At 38.3% G+C, this 17695-nt stretch overlaps 2 protein-coding genes across 2 annotated transcripts; one reads left to right on the top strand and one right to left on the bottom strand.

Annotated features, from left to right (window-relative positions):
* The first annotated feature begins 328 nt into the window (after nucleotides 1–328).
* LOC116254220 (DDRGK domain-containing protein 1) lies at nucleotides 329–5368 on the top strand. Its single transcript, XM_031629441.2, has 8 exons — nucleotides 329–625; nucleotides 1627–1723; nucleotides 3176–3282; nucleotides 3488–3589; nucleotides 3667–3828; nucleotides 4288–4344; nucleotides 4927–4963; nucleotides 5058–5368. The coding sequence occupies exons 1-8, from the start codon at nucleotides 518–520 to the stop codon at nucleotides 5261–5263; spliced, it is 876 nt and encodes a 291-aa protein (XP_031485301.1). The 5' UTR covers nucleotides 329–517; the 3' UTR covers nucleotides 5264–5368.
* Nucleotides 5369–5762: 394 nt separating this feature from the next.
* Nucleotides 5763–14941, bottom strand: LOC116254213 (rab GTPase-activating protein 22-like). The gene is made up of 11 exons (XM_031629430.2): nucleotides 14393–14941; nucleotides 13990–14088; nucleotides 13135–13238; nucleotides 11617–11948; nucleotides 10566–10688; nucleotides 10301–10389; nucleotides 8306–8411; nucleotides 7694–7791; nucleotides 6586–6843; nucleotides 6308–6391; nucleotides 5763–6231 (listed from the first exon to the last, which is right to left on the bottom strand). Exons 1-11 carry the CDS (start codon nucleotides 14474–14476, stop codon nucleotides 6202–6204), a joined length of 1407 nt encoding a protein of 468 aa, XP_031485290.1. The 5' UTR covers nucleotides 14477–14941; the 3' UTR covers nucleotides 5763–6201.
* Nucleotides 14942–17695: the final 2754 nt, after the last annotated feature.

Genomic DNA, 17695 nt, shown 5'->3' on the forward strand with positions numbered 1-17695 from the left:
TCTAATGTCTTCTCTGTTCTTTGTATGACATGATAGCTTATGTGATGCATGCTATATTGTTTAGCTACATTCGTACTAACAGCATAAAAATGCATTTGTTTGTTCATTGAGATCCAGTAAAACAGTAGCCCGTTGTGGTTTTCCCCACTCGGATATGCATATTAATCACACAATTACTACATGTTTAACCTGAACTCTTATTAGATCTGCTTCTTAATTTATTACCGAAGCCCCAAACTAATCGGGTATGGAATGAATCGGACTGCACCTCCAATCTTTGGCTGAACCGGTGAACGAAACAGGCCGTGGCAGACCTATTATGTTTCCGCAATGGGCTGCGCCGGCAAGTATAGCTTAGGCTCTCCACCAGAGTCGAGCCCCATCCTCGTCGGGTATCAGAGAGCCCAATTGGAGATCGGCCCAGAGTGGACTCTTGGTCCACAAAAGACACGTTTGCCGTGAAACGCCTGTAGCCTGGGACTCTGGTGTGGCAGAGGGAGAGGGAGCGAGAGAGAAGATGGACGAACTCTTCGCTAGCTTGCTGTTGATGGTTCTGGTGATTGCTGTCTTCCCTTTACTTCTTTGGAGACGTCGTCAGGAATCGCGTTCTCCCCAACCACCGGTGGTAGGCTTTCTAAACTGTTCCCTACAAGTCAAAATCCCTCTGTTTATTGGTTTAGGTTTTTGAAACAATAAAGAATTACTAGAAAGATTCAATGATTGGGTCAGGATCGCGATTGTTTCTTAACATGGCATCAGTATCCAACTAATTCACAGTGCCCGTTAATCAATTCCCTCTGTTTGCTTTAATTGTATCAAAATTTCGACGGGCATTATGAATTTGACACGGTTTTTCATTTATTTTCTGTGATTTTTTTGAACTCTCGTTCGTCCTCCTCATCCTCAATGTCTCGGTATTCTCTATGGTCTACCAACTCAGGTCGATAGATCTTTTCCCGTGGAAATTACACGGCGATGTTACGATTTTATTATTTTGAATTTTAGAGCAATAAGGGGACTGCTATTATATGCAAATTCTTACGGGCATGAATCTCGACAAGAACGATGTTCATGACGAGGAGAAATTTGAGTATGGAGATGGAAAGGGACCAGTGACCCGCTTTGCTTTTTATATCAAGTCGGGCGTCTTATTGACAAATTTCTTGGTAAGCAAAATGAGTTATGACCGTATTTCTATAAAAAAATCACTCGTTTATGAATCTTTCGTACTACGGTATAGGTTCAGTACCATTTTCTTTGGTGATTTCAAGATCCAGTTCTTTGATGGTAGGTAAGCTTTTGAAGCTTTTACCGCCTAACGCCAAGCCTTTGAATGGATGTTTAAGTGTTGTGCACTATCCTGCACTACCTATACATTCTTGAAATTTGAACAAGCATCTCTTGCACAACGAACAGACGCAACTCTTATTGTGTCTTTATTTATCATTATACTGTATCTTTTCATTGTCTCATTCACAGAGGTGTTTGCTGCATAGCCATCTGTTTAGCCAACTCAATTGTTCCTAGTAAACTTTCTCTAGCTTAAGTAATCAGGCTGCATTGTTTTAATGTAATAAAAAGAAAGAGGAGGCTCTGAAGCTTTGTTTTGCTTCATGCAAAATCTAGGTTCCACATCAGGACACTGTAGTTCATCATGGTGGAGTTAGGCGTATGAGACGAAGGCCAGCTGCAAGTGCATCAACATCATCTGCCATGCAAGAAGGTTTTTTATTTTTAATTTTTCCTTTGAGATGAATCGAACAATGATTTCGTTGAAAGTTTCTTGCAAGCACAGGTTAATGGTTTTCAGCTTGGCCTTTTTCATTTTTTTTCCTTTTATTTATTATTTTTTCCTGGTCCTTTTTTGTTCAAATGGACTTGGGAACTATCATTGTATCATATCTTTTGATCCTTGAATTGGGTATATCGGGAGAAAATGCCATGCACCTTAGACATAAGAACTGGATCGAATTTATGGTGACTAGATGAAATACGTTTCATGCCGGATTAACTGGTTATCTATGCATGGTTTTTAGCCTTTTAGGTGTTCCAGTGGTCAAAGGATCTGAACGTAGATAGGTTGAACTGAAAAACAAGGAATGGGAGTGCTGCAAGTTGCAGGCAGACTATCTATGATTGGATTTCTTATGCTTTTGTAATTTAGAGTCTAGACCACTGTCCCATGGTTGTATATTCGCATGATTCGAAGTCCATTTGTATCCAAAATGGCTCCTGATTTTTTGGCTTAAGAACATGTATTGGAAAGCAGCTGGATGGCGCAAAACAGATGGGCTAAATGCCACTTGCCATAGCAAAGGTGCTAATTGAGCTAAATGAGACATGATTGAACTGTTCAGTTTTCGTCCTTAAATCATTGTAAGTCCATATGTACCTAAAGGATCCCAGTTTCTTGGCTTAAGAATACTTTGTCGTTGAGGTATGTGGATGCCACAGAAGCAGGAAAACCAAATCTTGCTTGCCACAGGAATTGCTGCTAATTGAGCTGAGAGAGACATTATTGGACTGTTCAGTGTTCTTCCAATTTGTCTCAAGCTTGCTCATCTGGGGTTCATATTTTGTCTCGTGAAATCAAGTCTGTCTCATTGTAAATGGGGAACTATGCTGTTTTCAGTTTCTTGGAAATTAGACTTTATATGCTAGTCGCTCAAGGTCATTCACTGTAATCAGAATTCCATGAGCAAGCCAAGTCCAAGAGTTGATTCTTAATGAAAACTGTTGCTTTCTGAATGATAAGACCAGGAATTCTTTACTTACCCAGCACCTTTCTCATAGATGATAGAGGTGTACATGTGCCTTTTATCAACTCTCAACCAGCCCATGTGCATGTTAACATGTACATATAGGCAATGTTTCAGCTGCTTCCGCTGAACCTATCCATATAAGCTTCTTATTTCATAGTTCATCCACTATCTTATAAGGTTTCAGGCCAAGGTAGGTATATGCTGCTTTCTGGTGATTATTTTGAAGTCCCTATGTGACATGGGAATAGAACTTTCAGATGTCTGTGGAATTATACTCTGAGCATCTTGTCTTTAATTGTATGAACCATTCTAATTTATGAATGTTTTCATAGGAAAAAAAGGTGTTTTCAGTTTTTTTGTGCTTTGTATCAGTTTCTATAGTTCTCTTGCTTTCTTAAGTTCTTCAAATGCAGACATTGCTGTTCAAAGCGAGGAAGAGGATTCTGCTGGTGATAACTATGTTGCCAAATCTTCTAAGAAGAAAGAGAAAAAACGTCAAGAGCGGGAAGCACAACGCCAGGTTAGCATGGAACCTGTCTGCTCCAATTGCTACCATGTTTTTCATTTAGGAATATGTTGGACTGTTGGTCTTGGAATGTGTTTGAATGCTGTTCTTATTTTCTTTTGCGGGTTCTTTTATTTGATGATTAAGGATAAAAGAAAAGGAATATGACCTCATATTTCCGAAATTATATTTCTTTTCTTCTGTGGCATCTCTTAAAAAGGCTGAGGAAGCTGCACGTGAGACAAGGCAAACAAAGCAAGACCGTTATGCTGAAATGAGAAGGAGAAAGGATGAAGAACGTGAAGCTCAGGAACGTCTACTGGTGAGTGTATTGATTTTACAATGCTAAATTGCATTCATTATTGAATTTCAGCTCATCTTGCCCTATACTGCTTTTAGGAGGAGGAAGCTATGGCTCGCAAAGCGAAGGAGGAGGAAGCTGCTACTCTAGAGTTTGAGAAATGGAAGGGAGAATTTTCTGTTGATGCTGAAGGTAGTGGAGAGAATGAAATGCCTGATGGAAGCCAAGGTCTACTTTTTGATTTTGTGGAATACATTAAGGTACTTGAAAGAAAAAATTCAACTGATTGTCAAATTGTGTATTATGTAACAGTTGATTATTGGATATTTTTTGAAAATAATTATTGGATATTAAATTGCTGATTTTACCCCCTTAATGTGATGCTTCTTTTCTCCAAGGAACTGGTGAATACATGCCTCTTGGTATCGGCAAATTATATCATGTCCAAAGAACCCTGTGCATGGCAAACATGCACCTCTGTACCCCTTCCAGAGAAAAAGAAAACCAAAAGGAAAAAGAAAAAAACAACATTGTGGATAATCATGCTTCCCATCGTGCACTATACATATGCCCATATGAAGTATCCTTGACTAATGCATAATGTAGCATGTGGTGAACCCTTGCATGTCTTTGCATTACACATGTTATAGGAGATAAGCAGCTGAAAAGGAGTTGGTTATTCTAATACAAGCAGCTCTGATAGTTTTTCAAATCTGCAGAAGCAGAAGTGTGTGCCTTTAGAAGATCTGGCTGCCGAGTTCAAGCTACGTACTCAGGTAAGTGAAGCATTTCTCCCTTAAGCTTTGCCACCTTCTTTAATTTGTAGTTGATAAAAATATGCTAATTTGAATAATGAATGGTGTTCACAATCACTTCTACCCGTCAGTTTGTTTGTGTATTTTATGTGACAGTGTGATGGCTAAAGGAACTTGCAATATGTGACAGTGTGTGTAGTTCATTTTTTTTTCGTCAGTTTTTCAGTGTGATATGCTCCTTCCAAATTAAGATACCGGCAACAAAGTGAGTGAAACTTTGACTAGGAATTCCTAGTATGTTCTCATTGATGGGTTTGTTCATGTAAGTGTTGGGCGAGAATGAATTTCATGTTTTGATGTGCATCACTACTTCTATGAAGCTACAGACCAAGAAGTTATTGAAGAGAATAGTGCCTTCTACATGCTTAAATAGTTTCACTTCGTCCAACAGCCGTTCTTCTGACATCATTGGTCATGGCTCATCCCGTCATCCCTCTTTGGATTTCATTAGTATCATTTTTGCCACTCCAAAAATCAGCTTATAAGTTCAAACTATGTTCCAGTTTAAGTTTTTTTTTTTCTTTTCTTTTCCTTTCTCTGCAGGATTGTATCAACCGCATAAATTCCTTGGAGAAGATGGGTGAGTTCACTCTTCTGTTGTTGTAATTGATGCTTTTCCAGATACCACCCATATATTGGGGCCTAATGTTCTGACGGGTATCGCTTCTGTATAGGGCGTTTATCTGGGGTTATGGATGATCGTGGCAAGTACATATACATCTCTTTAGAGGAGATGCAAGCAGTTGCAGATTACATCAAGCGGCAAGGCCGAGTTAGTATTTCTCATCTTGCCAGCAGATCTAACCAATTCATTGATTTGGAGCCAAAAGTTCAGCTTGATAGCGAACTTGGTGCTGCCGATGCAGTTCTTGTTGCATGATAATGTAAAACCTTTTTGTAGAAAATGTCTATTTCGTCAAGGAACACATATAGATGGAAGTATGACAATAATTCACGTTGGGTATTGACTTTTTTTTCCTCTCCATTTCATCCCGACATCTGCTGCTAACCAGAGAATGTGTCGTTGAATAGATGAATTTGTTGATTGAGAATGGTTGGATTCAATTATGACCAAATGCCGGTATCAGTTCAAGTAAGGTCGTAAATTCCTGTTTCAGTTGATATGCTTCGTGATAAATGAAGGCTGGCAGCATGAGGATACTTTCTGTGTGGGGTGTGTGCATACAAGTTCGAGTATCAGTTGATATGCTTCTGTGGCAACCCAAGAAAACTGGCAGCATAAGAATGCTCTTATTCATGTGTTAGTGTTTCGGCATGTTTGGTATGCATATCCCTATTAAATAAACGTCCAACATTTTAACTGAGATAAGGGAACATCAGAAGGGGTCTTTGGCAGCATTAACGAAACGTCGTAGATATTACAGAAAATGTAACTTCATTTCGAAATGATGATACGTTTTATTAATATACAACAAGCCCTGCCAAAATTTTGGCAACCGAACTGGTATAACAAACATAAGATGTACAGAACAGCTCTGGGAACGCCGATCCGTAGAAAACCAAATGCCTCGGTCATGCATAAGCTTCAGTCCGTCTTGCTTTATTCAAAGGATTATCCACGGGAAGGACCAACCGAACATAAGCTTCTTCGTCTCAATAAATCATGAAACTTAGCCAATATAAATTATTTCGCCAGCTTGGCAGCTGTGGTTCTCACCCTTTTTTTTAATGTTTGGTTTTTTCCCTCCCTTTTTTTGAAGTATGCTCTCGATGTCAAGATTTGTCGTAAGGTAATTGTGGTTTTTAGCCAAGCAAAACAAGATGATTATTCTGCTGAGATCCAGTCTGTCGGAATATTTATGCCGGGGCAGAATTACTCTTCTTAGCCTGAAAGAGCAAAAACCTCAAGCTATAAGCTCCATAATTAGTAAACGGATGGGAACAACAGAGTTGGTTCACTGACCTTCCTTAGGTATGACTTGTGCAGCTTCATAGCGGTGCTGCATGCTTTTCTTGCATCCAAGTTTCCAGTAAGATCATTCAAAATCTGATTTCAACATAAAAAGGACAATAATCTGTGTGAGAACAAGAGAAACAAACTTCATAGAATTTAAAGAGTTCATCATATCCTAACGTTCAGTAATGAAGAAGGTACAACATCATTGTCTAAGCCAAAACGATCAATAACCTCAACATACAGTAAATGACTAAACATGGTACGACCACATGCTGAACAAGTACCTTTACAACATCATCCAGGCCACGTGCCTCCTGCAAAAGCTTTGCACTATTGCCCTTGAGAATACTTGCAACAAGGAAGACAGAGATGGGGGTAGGCTCCAGGTCCTTCATTCCATTTCTCATATTTTCTCTTTCAAACTTTCCGAACTGCCTTCTTGACTTCATTTTTGCTTTAGCCTCTTCACTTTTTTCATCAGTCAACCCAGGCTCTTCGTACATGGAGAACATATTAGGATCATACTCCAAAGCCCACATCATCTATAACAACATTGGAAGGTCAGTCGTAAAAGGTTCCAGGAAGGAAACTAAAATAGAAGGCAGAACTATGTGGCAATATAATGATGAATAGTTCATAGAAAGATTGTTGAATAGGCATGCACATGAACAATTTAGTACAAAATTCAAAACCGAGACATGTACGCACAATGAAAATTGCCTCCGCTGGAAAATTTTCAGATGCTTAGACACATGTATAGATGTGAGTATCAACAGAGCTTCATCAGGAGTCTTCAGACCCAGGCACAGTGCAGACTGTGGACACATACCAAACTTATTTCACCCAAGTACTGGTGCAATAATGGTATACAACATAGGTACAAAGGTGCAAACATGAAAATTTCTGAATCAACAGATGTGAAGGTGCTACAGCACGTGAACGAGTTCACAACTATTTAATGAATTTTCTACACATGATGCCATGCATAATGTGTTACTATGCAAATCTAAAAGATGTAATGATACATAGATAATTGTTAATATAAACAAACCTGCGCAAGATGTGTTAGTAAATAATTTTTAATATCAATGAACCTGCCCAAGATGCTGAGGATATGGATAAACATGCAGATGTATTTCCTATCCAGATCATTGACAACTTGTTGACTGCAAAGTCATATGGACAAGAATATAAACAGTCATATCGAAAGTGTTAACTTGTATCTAAGAAATTAATAATAGATTAACCACTCTGTCCTTTGTGAGTACATTGACAAAGGACACATCTCACAATCATTCAAAGATGCAAAAAGTTATAATAATAAGAATATACGATGCCTCTAGCAGAAGCTTAATATGTGCAGTTCCAAAGTTCTGTCAGGTAACTGATTACCTCCCAAAGAAACAATGAGTCCCCAAATGAAAACTCTCTTCGAAATAGTACCATCAGCATGCGGAATGCAAATAGGTAGTCTCCACCACCAAGTGTTTCTGCAGTCAGCCAGTTGTCATATGTCATACGATGCAAGTGCTTCAATGACTATATCTATATTCAAGACTTTTGTAAATATCACTGATATCTATCACGCAATTTGGTAATCATATTTCCAGAAAAAGCCTACTTTTCTGAAAATTTGGGAATATGAGTATCAAGCTTTTTCTTGTACAGGATATAGAAAATCAAACAGTAGAAGTTAAAGAAAAATGAGATATATGTTCGGGAAAAAACAACAAAAAATCATTAGCTTCATAGACATCGATAATCCAATAACCCAATAGAATTTTCACCATTGAATGCCTTGTACACAAACAATATGCAGTGTATATTTTCTGCAACAGACTGAAATTATGTATTTAACTAAATGATTTATGTCTGAATGGCACAATGTGGTAATTCAGAGTTTGCATTCTTCTATGTTGATGTATGCATAATTATTTGAATAACTCAACATAAGCAAACAACAGAGACAAAAGTCAGAGAGAATAGGAAAACGAATTAATGTACCTAAATGCTGATGGAGCTTTGGATCAACAACTTGAGTTATTGATGCAAGACTATGAAGCTGTTGCTCCACTCCCACTGAACTTTCCGTGCATCTGAAGTTTCGTCTCTTCAAATTTGGCAGAAACAAGTATGCACCGTAAGTACTTTCAGACGAGAGGGAGGTGGTGGAAGAGAAAGAAAGAGAGAGAGACAGAATCAAATTAATTTCATGTAGTTAGAAAGGATCCACCAAGTGGTTGTGAAGTAGTAGCAAACAAGTGTTCACATCATTTACCTAGATGGGTAAAGGGGAACCAGATGAACTGAACAGGGATTTGGTATCATAAATAAGCAAGATTAGATTTCTTCATGCCACTAATAATTCATATGTAATCCATCGGATCAGCAGAATCATAACTTTAACAAACTACACAGTCCTTTGTGCTTGGGGGAGAGAATATTTCTATCTTCACAGCTGTTCCAACTTCCAAGGTATCATTCATTTCCAGACATCCATAGAACAAGCTTTTAACCATTATATATACACTACATATGTAAATGAAACTAGTACAACATGTCCTATCAAATAGAAACTTCATTAACGGAACTAAATAAAACTTTTATTCAACAGTGCCCGTAAGAATGTTAAGATACTAAAAACAATTAACTGCACTTTTATTTGACGGCAAAACTTGTTTCATGAATATCTTTTGCCAGGGAAAATTTCTTAAGAGTAAATTTCTTTTTAAAATAGTTTCAGAAAATAGAAAATGCATTGATACATTAGCACAACATCAACAACTACACCTGAGTTGTGCAAATATTGAGGCAGAACATACTAGGGTACTATGAAACTGCATAGAATATAGTCATAATTCATTACTCAGCAGAGACTAATATTGGCAAATGAATATTAGGTGACTATAGTAAATGTAGACTACAGCTTTTTCTTTCCATATGCAAAGGAGATCCTTCAGAGTACCATAAAGAGTCCCTCCATGTTCCACACAAATCCTAGATGAGAAATGATGAACTTTAGGCTTAATATTTAACTTTAATTTTGCAAAGAGTCTGTAATAAGAAGATATGTCACGTGGGTGCATGACTGTTATAGAGTCAGGTGGACATCGATTAATAGCTATTTATACTTTACTTGAGGGCTTTGATTTTGTCCTTCATATTTATTTGCTGAGATGTCCAGACATTTAGCTATTTATAGGTCGTTTCTCACAAATCCAACTACAAGGATGGTTGTGGAATGTCTAAAACATTGTTAAACGCAATCGTGAAAATTTGATGTATGAATCAGATTTTATGGACTCAGGTGAGGCTGCACTGTAAAAAGTAGGCCTCATATAGAATATTGTGCACTCTTTTATTTGATTATGAGATTCTCGACTTATAGTAAGAAGTGCCATAATTGAGAATCATTTGTCCCAACCATAGTTAGCAAGATATGAAATGGATACAAGGCATGGGAAAATGAGACTCAAAAATTGATAAGAAGCAGGAAGGATATCGACGTAAAATGATTATATAAGTAAAAGGGAAAATAAGTGAAAGTAGTAGCATAAAAAAATTGAATAAATCAACCGAACAAGAAAATGAGGAAAAGGAAAGATAAAAGTTCATGAAAACTAATTATTTACCTATAAAAGCATGATATTATATGTATTATTGCAAAAAACATTGTGAAAGTGTAAAACCTCAAAAACAATGAGGAAAAGAACGAATTATCTATGAACCAAAAATAAAAGATATTTGACAACCGAGTTCTCCATTCTAAAAAAATTGAGTTTCCATAAGTGAGAAATGAGTTTCTGCCTGTTTGAGGGAAATATCTTAAAATCTAAAAACATATTTCTGGGGAAGCAAGATTTTGCTTTAGGTAGAAATTTTTAACTAGGACTTCAGCCACTATGCACTTGACACATTGCAAAGCTTCTATGGACAACCAAAATATTTTTGTGCCATAAGGACAACTACTGGATGTGTTGCAGAAGTTCAATAGAGTACCAGTCTGCACATTAGACGCTCAAAGCACCAGAATGCATCAGCCTCATCCTCAAGGAGAACTATCATTGGAGAACAAAGATCGCTCATCCCTGCATGCAATGGTGCATAAAATTCTGTCAGTAAAAATGTCAACCAATTCCAAGTTCCAAGTAAGCCTTTTATCATTATTAAGATGAAAAAGGAAGCCAAACTTTTTCAAGGGTCGATAAAGTGAGGAACATGACACACTGAACTAAAATAAATCAGAAATATGTTACATATTTACCTTGGCAATAACCGACGTCCTTATCTATCCATGCATAAACAGCCAAAATATCCCATAGCTTTGACAAATTTTCTTGTTTCTCATAGAAAACTAATGTTCTATCAGTACGAACAACATCCAGACCTGCCAAAAGATCAATGTGAAAATTTAACCCAAAAGAAAAATTAAACAGATAATGTTGAACAATCAAGTAAATCCCTCACTAACTCAGTCACCATTTCGAAGACTATGATAGTGTTATGCTGTTTAAATATGCCATTTTCAATTGGGAGAGCTATGCAAGCTCCTGATGACCATAAAGCTTAAAATACAAACTGTGTTCATGATTCTTTGTCAATTGTCAACATGACATGTAAGTTTTCAGGTAGTAAGATTATGATAATGACAATAACCTTTCCAACTATTTTTTTTTCAGACAAACTACAGAGAAAGCATCTGCCAAAAATGGTTAAAGGACACTCTGATAAGGTTTCAAGATCCCCACAGGGCCACAGGCTACATAGTTGAGTCGCCTGTCATCTAAGAGCAAAAGATCCCATTCTTGATAATCTTGTTCCCCAAATATACAGCCAAAGATAGTAACGTGACAAACATAGAACAACCGGAAAATAGAAAGACACAGTGACAAAAATCAATTAGGACTATGTCGCTAATGATGGAAATGCACCAACAATGTTTTGAAAGACACAGCCAGACGTAAACACATGAAACTCATTGATTTGAAAAGCACATGCTATTGCAAAGTAAAGTTTCGAAAATGCCTTAGCCAAGATGCCAGATGATTATTAGACACTGGGAGAAGAAATGAGATGCATAAATAAATGACCTGATCCCTGCTTGTTAATGTGTCTTACAAGCTAAAATGATATGGCTATTGTAAAAGCATAAACAATGACTATCTGGCAAACACGGTTCCAAAGGTCAAAGAGCTTAGGTTCAAATTTTACCTGCACATGCTGCTATTGTGATTATATCATCAAATAAACATAAATATTAACCAGACAAAAAACATAACACACATAAGGTAAAGGGGGAAATGAAAAAGATCTACCTATCTGGTGCAGGTTAAGCTTCCATTGAATTTCTTTCTTGTCCATTGGAGCAGACTCCATTTTATCCAACCCAGAAGCACCAGAATTCGAACTCAAGTCATCGTGTACTGCACTCTCTTTTTCTTCTTGATTATCATCATTCTCCCCTTGAACATCACCTCTATCATGTTGGACCGTGGATAAATCTTTGTCTGGGTTAGCTTCCAAAAGTACTATGGGATCCTGAATAGGCACACCATCTTCTGTAATTATAGGTGCAGTAATAATTCTTCCACTACCAATCACAGCATTCATTTTTCGGCATTCTTCTTTCCATATAGCATATTGTTCCCTAAAAACAAGACACAAAACTCATAATTAATATATGAATTTTCTCACAGTAGGAGATTTAAATGGCAAATTCAAAAGGAACCCTGAAAGTATAGAAGGTAAATTATAGAATGAAAAAATGATGCAAATCTGGTCTCATAAAATCTGACACTTCAGTGTTCCTGCATAAAACAGTATACTCTTACAAGTTCAGAAACCATAGCTGATCATCTTTTACAAAGACAAAAGCCTGTAATACATAAATCCGAAAGAAAGTAAAAGATACTAAAAATTCATAGTATATCATGAAACATATTTTTTTCCACTTTCACAAAAAATTTATAAGAAAACTTAAGAAGAGGTCTTTTATTAATCCTGACATTTTGCATTAGCAAAGATAGATTATCAGAAAAGTGATGATGTTTAAAACGATAAAACAACTGATAAGAACTGGGAGAAAAGGAAAGAAACAACTAAGTTGGCCCATGTAATGTAAAGGTCAATGACTTCAAAAAGAACAATGATTATAACCATAAATCTCATCTCAGATGATATTGAATTCTGTTCATGAAACTTGAACATTGCTTGCTCAGAGTGGCAGAAGGAAAGGAGTTACAGGAACAAAGATTCAAGTAGTAGATCAAGCAAATACAGACACATAAAGAAGAGTGTGATCTGTGTGTAGACTGCACCACAGTGAAAGATTTGATAGATTGGGAAAAATAAATCGACGATTGTTCATTCTGCTGTATTTTGTATATGCTAGTCATGTTATTTTCCTAAAGCTTACTGAAGGGAAAAGAAAGAAAATTTCTAGCAATGAACTCTTGCTAATCTCTAGGTAGTCAAACCTTCAGGACAAAAGAATTGAACTGTGGAGAACATTTGATTTCCTGTTCCTGGAATGGCAGAAACATGATGGGAACAATGAACGCAGCCCCAAGAGGGGCTGTGCTTGCATCAAACAGAACGGATGCTTCACAAATTACATGGAGTATCTGTTCTATGGCATTCCAAATGCAGAGCACCCTTTCTTGGCATTCTGATGGTAACCTCAGAATGCCAAAATGACATTCCACAGGAAGCATTCTACATGTCTCATGTTTGCAACGCTTCACTTAAAGAAATATCCTCTAAACTTCTTCAAGAGATTACTGTAGACAAGAAACATAGGGAAAATACAAATTAGCTACAAAAAACTAGAGTACCTCCTGCGCTGCCTTATCTGATTTCTCTCCTCATATGTGCTATTTGGATCAAAACAACCAAGAAGAAATTCCCAAACTTCTCCTCTGATAGATGGATGGACTCCCTAAACAGAAAAATGAGAGAATGCATAAATTCACTAAATAAGGAACAAGAAACAAACAAAAAAAACTAAAACTCATTAAAATGAAATGTTTGTCCTTTAAAGATATCTTAAAATAAGATGTAATGTAGTCAAAAGGTAAAAGTATCCATGATCAATGGAGTATAGTAAAACAGCAACTTACATTGAAGGTAACTTAATCTCACCGAATAAGGGTTAGTATCATAGAACCAGAAACTATATGCATGAGACCAAGAACTAGGAACTACATTACGTTTCTCCTTTCATCTCCAGTTCAATTTCGGTTGGTCTAAACTCTAACACTCCGTTGATGAATAATGAAGCTGCTAGAAAACATGCTTCAGGCCTCCCATAACAATTTGTCAATTCTCAGGCAAATATCATCCGTATACCTTTCGTACACATAATTTCCCTCCCTTGTGTTGGAATAGTGAAATTAGCCTTTTAGCTAGTCATAGCTTGGCGATGGGAAACACAACAGAATTCACATATCTGTCCATGTTTGTTCAGGAAATAGTCTTAGTCCATTTCGTTGAAGCATCTGTACAAGATGAACGGATGCATATGCAGATTATCAGCAAAGAAATAGCCTAAGAAAAAAGCGTGCACTTCCAAATGAATTGAGACTTGTGATCCCTTAGTTATGCACGTATTTCTTTCCAAGTTTGTGCCGAACCAGACCATATTCTTTCTAAGCATGACGGACAGGAAAGAGATGCAGTTTGATGTATACCCATCGATGAATTCGTCCAAGTGTATCACCAATCCGGACACAGCCTTCTTCTGTAAAAGCTGCACGCCATGCTCGTTCGCTGAGAGTTCTTTTCCTGGTCTGGAAGTACAAGAAGAATACATCAAATTTTCGTCAATGAATCGTTCTGATGTGTGTGCACGTTCAAGAAAACCGAAAAAGGTATTGTCGAACCCACACCATCTCGATTGCTAAGAAAGAGCAGCAAAGGTAATTGAACCAGTCGCATTATCAGTAGAAATTATCAAAGCTTATAAGAAGGAATTAAGAAAGAAAAGCATAAGCCGATTGATCGGAACCGATCGCCCCAACACATATTCGATGCAAAAGCCAACGAATCGAGATTTTTTTTTTTTTTTTTTTAAAAAAAGGATAGTTCTCTTACCTTGATCCTGAACTGAGTTTTGGGTACTTCGCACCCAGACCGGACTTCATAATACGAATCTGCATCCTCGCTGCTCTTCCACATTCCGACGACTCCAAGAATCTAAGCTTTTTTATTGAATTAGGAGGGGAAAGAAAAAAATGGACCAAAAAAAAAATATAAAAGAGCAATACAAGATTGTGGGGTCGAAGGATGAATTGGAGCTCAAAAAATGTCGAAAGAAAAATGGAAGGTAAAAAAGAATTGGAGTGGTTCTTCGCTAGCAGTCACGAGCTGAATCCCTTTGGAGAAACAAGTGGAAGGCAGGTGGTTGGGAGGGATCCAGATCGAGAGCTAGCGAGAAGGGAGAGGGAGATGAGGGCGGAAGAAAGACGGGGTCAGAAGATGGCTTTGATTAGAATAGTTAATGGGATGGATCAATCTGTTTAATCAGGTGAGGAGGGAGTGGGGGTGGAGCGCGCGGCGCCTCCCGCTAAATCCTCCCGCTCTCATACGACAGGGAGGGCAGCCGTTACTCCCTCTCTCATCCACCTCATTCTTTCCCTTTCCACCTACGTTCCCCTCCAAATTTTGCAATGCGTGCCATTCCGTGTGAAAGAGGCCGGCGTTTGACTGGCCCTGCTCGGCACAGGACCGGACCCTCATTTTTTTTTCCTTCTCCAGCTTCTTCTTCTTCTTCTGGCCCTGCTCCGCACAGGACCGGACCCTCATTTTTTTTTCTTCTCCAGCTTCTTCTTCTTCTTCTTCTTCTTCTTCTTAATGTGAAAAAGTACACAGGCGAAGACTTTGAGTGTGAATTTTAGACTTGTGACTCCTGTGATAATTAAACCACTCATTACCCATTGGGCAAGCAAAAAATATGGGTACCAATATTTAAATGGGAGAAGTGAAGGAGAATGAACTAGGGGCATCTCGTTGGTTGGTTGGACAAGCCATTTTAGATTTGATTGATAATAGGGCAGTCCAACACCTACACGATTTCCGTTCCAGATGCGCGGCGATCTAGGAAGGTAGAGAGAAGCGTGGCGTTTACGTAGTTTCCTTGATGAGAGAGGGTTTTTGTGTAAGGCGGAGGCCCCCACCCCGCGCATGGAAAATTCCGCGGACATGTAACCAAAAAATGTCGGAGGCCTGCAAGAACTTGTTTTTGAAACTGTCTTTCGCCCTTTACGGTTACGCGAATAACAACAACGCCACCGCTGGCGAGGGTGGGGCTATTGCTGGGCTTGGGACGATGTCCGTCCCTTTAATTCCCCACCCAAGTCAAAACCCGATGATCAATTTATTGATCTCAACCGAACGCCAACGTTTACCAGAGAACAGGTCAATTGGTCGGCGTTATGAGATGGAGTTTCAGACTGCAAATCTAGTTGCAGTGCGCTTCACACGTAAAATTTGTAAGAGCGAATTGAAGGTTTAGTAACAGATGATTCACAGAAAGGATAAATCAATTGGTGATTCACACGTAAAGCTAGCTGAAGTGCAATACCAACAATTCTTTCTTCGAATATTTTCCCAAAAAAAAACACACACTGAGCTATTGCAGGCTTGAAAATCTTTTCTGTCGGTTCACTAAAATCATGTGACCGTAACGTTCTTCGCTTTCCTCCCTTTTTCTTGAAATATTTCCGTATCCCATTGATATTTGGTGGGTCTGGACACTTTGATATTTGGTGGGTCTGGACACTTTTTTAGCAATACCATCTGAAGGTTAAAAAAAATTAGCTTCACAGGAGCATTTTTTCTCTCGCACGTAAATTTTCTCAATTCAGAATATTGTTGGCTCTTCACCAAAATAAATACTTCGCAAGTCAAAAGGCTACAGCAGGACAACCAACTCACTGAAAAAGCAAAAAAGAAGAGAGTAGTAACCTGAATTGCTAAGTTTCCCCACCCTCCACAAGGGAGTGTAGTTTGCTGCCGCATTCACCTGAAAAATTTTTCCCCGCACCGGCAATGGGACGAAACACATGCAGCCTAATTGTAGTTGCTTTCTAGCCAAATGAGCCACAACGTTTTTCGGCACTTCCTGTCCTTCCATATTTGCTTCGGCAACGGACCAGAAACAAGTCACCTAACTTTGTGCCAGTCAATCCTCGAAGGACCTCTGGAAGTCAGCCACATGGCCAGGCTGCAATATGAATATTGTAGTAGTCATCAGATCTATTTTAGAACAGGAGATGTCATTTCTTGCAGTCAAACAAATGAATCGAAAACTACATAAATACATATCATATCAATGACTAGACAAAGTTATCAGACCTATACTCAAGAACAACCCACCCAGTGTACGCCTAAAGGCCGAATAGAAACCCCCTTACAAGGCTACAACATGGAACTCCTCCACCTAAATACAGACTTTCATGAATCGTCATGGAGGAATGACTGATGGACGAGCAGGCAACCCCTGCGCAACATAAAAGACGATTACATCAAACCAAAATAGAGATGAGGTTGGCAGCACACAGCACCTCATCATTAATAATCAAATGAGGCATTAATAAAGAGTATCATGTATCATCCACCCTTCAGTAGCATGTCGACCCACACTCCTCTCGTCACGGTTGCATCAATTTATTGGAGAGGTATCTTGGTAGCATAGCTGATTTCAATATGGAATCAATGAGATCGTCCACCATGCTTCATTCGCTGTTTTTTCACCCTCATTAGTGCTGCCATTCCCATTGCCATCTCCACCACTGAATGTATATGAGTAAAACCATGAAAAAAAATAAAAAATGAGTAGCATACAGAACAAAAAATTAAAAAATATGAAAAATAAAAGAATATACAAAAACTTTGGTACCATCAGCCATTTGATGCTTCCAAAACTATATGTACCATATCCATAATTTTGCTTCCAATACCTTCGCTCCTCCCTGGCCTTGATGTCCTGATCAGAAGTCACAGAGACTTACAGCAAAACATATAAGTAGACACTTAAAAAGAAAATTACATTGTAATGGAAAGAACAAACGCCAATGTTGGTAGGATGCGTGACGGCAAAATGATTGGTCAACAAGGAGATACATCGACCAAAATTAGCGGTTCCTTTTTTTACCATAAGAACCCCTGAGCCCTGGACGGCTGTTTGGCAGTAGGAACAATTACAAACTATTTTATAAATTTATTCATTTTACAGATAGATCCATGTAATAGAGAGAGAGCCACTCCTCTCTCTCTCTCTCTCTCTCTCTTAAACCCCAAACTTGGAGACGTTACAGGCATATATTTTAATTGCTTTCCCCCCTTCATGCGCACGGGCAGACGCGCCCACACACCCGCACCTACTCAAACTCGCAG

Source organism: Nymphaea colorata, chromosome 1 (assembly GCF_008831285.2).
Source record: "Nymphaea colorata isolate Beijing-Zhang1983 chromosome 1, ASM883128v2, whole genome shotgun sequence".
Classification (NCBI taxonomy): Eukaryota; Viridiplantae; Streptophyta; class Magnoliopsida; order Nymphaeales; family Nymphaeaceae; genus Nymphaea; species Nymphaea colorata.

Bases quoted from the DNA above. Each gene is read 5' to 3' on its own strand.
- LOC116254220 (XM_031629441.2), top strand. From the start codon at position 518: ATGGACGAACTCTTCGCTAGCTTGCTGTTGATGGTTCTGGTGATTGCT. The intron at 3,829-4,287 runs GTACTTGAAAGA...TCAAATCTGCAG, and splicing joins ATTTTGTGGAATACATTAAG to AAGCAGAAGTGTGTGCCTTT. The intron at 4,345-4,926 runs GTAAGTGAAGCA...CTTTCTCTGCAG, and splicing joins AGTTCAAGCTACGTACTCAG to GATTGTATCAACCGCATAAA.
- LOC116254213 (XM_031629430.2), bottom strand. From the start codon at position 14,476: ATGTGGAAGAGCAGCGAGGATGCAGATTCGTATTATGAAGTCCGGTCT. The intron at 10,689-11,616 runs GTAGATCTTTTT...ATCTTTTGGCAG, and splicing joins GCTTAACCTGCACCAGATAG to GTCTGGATGTTGTTCGTACT. The intron at 6,844-7,693 runs GTAATCAGTTAC...ATGTTGTTATAG, and splicing joins ACTCATTGTTTCTTTGGGAG to ATGATGTGGGCTTTGGAGTA.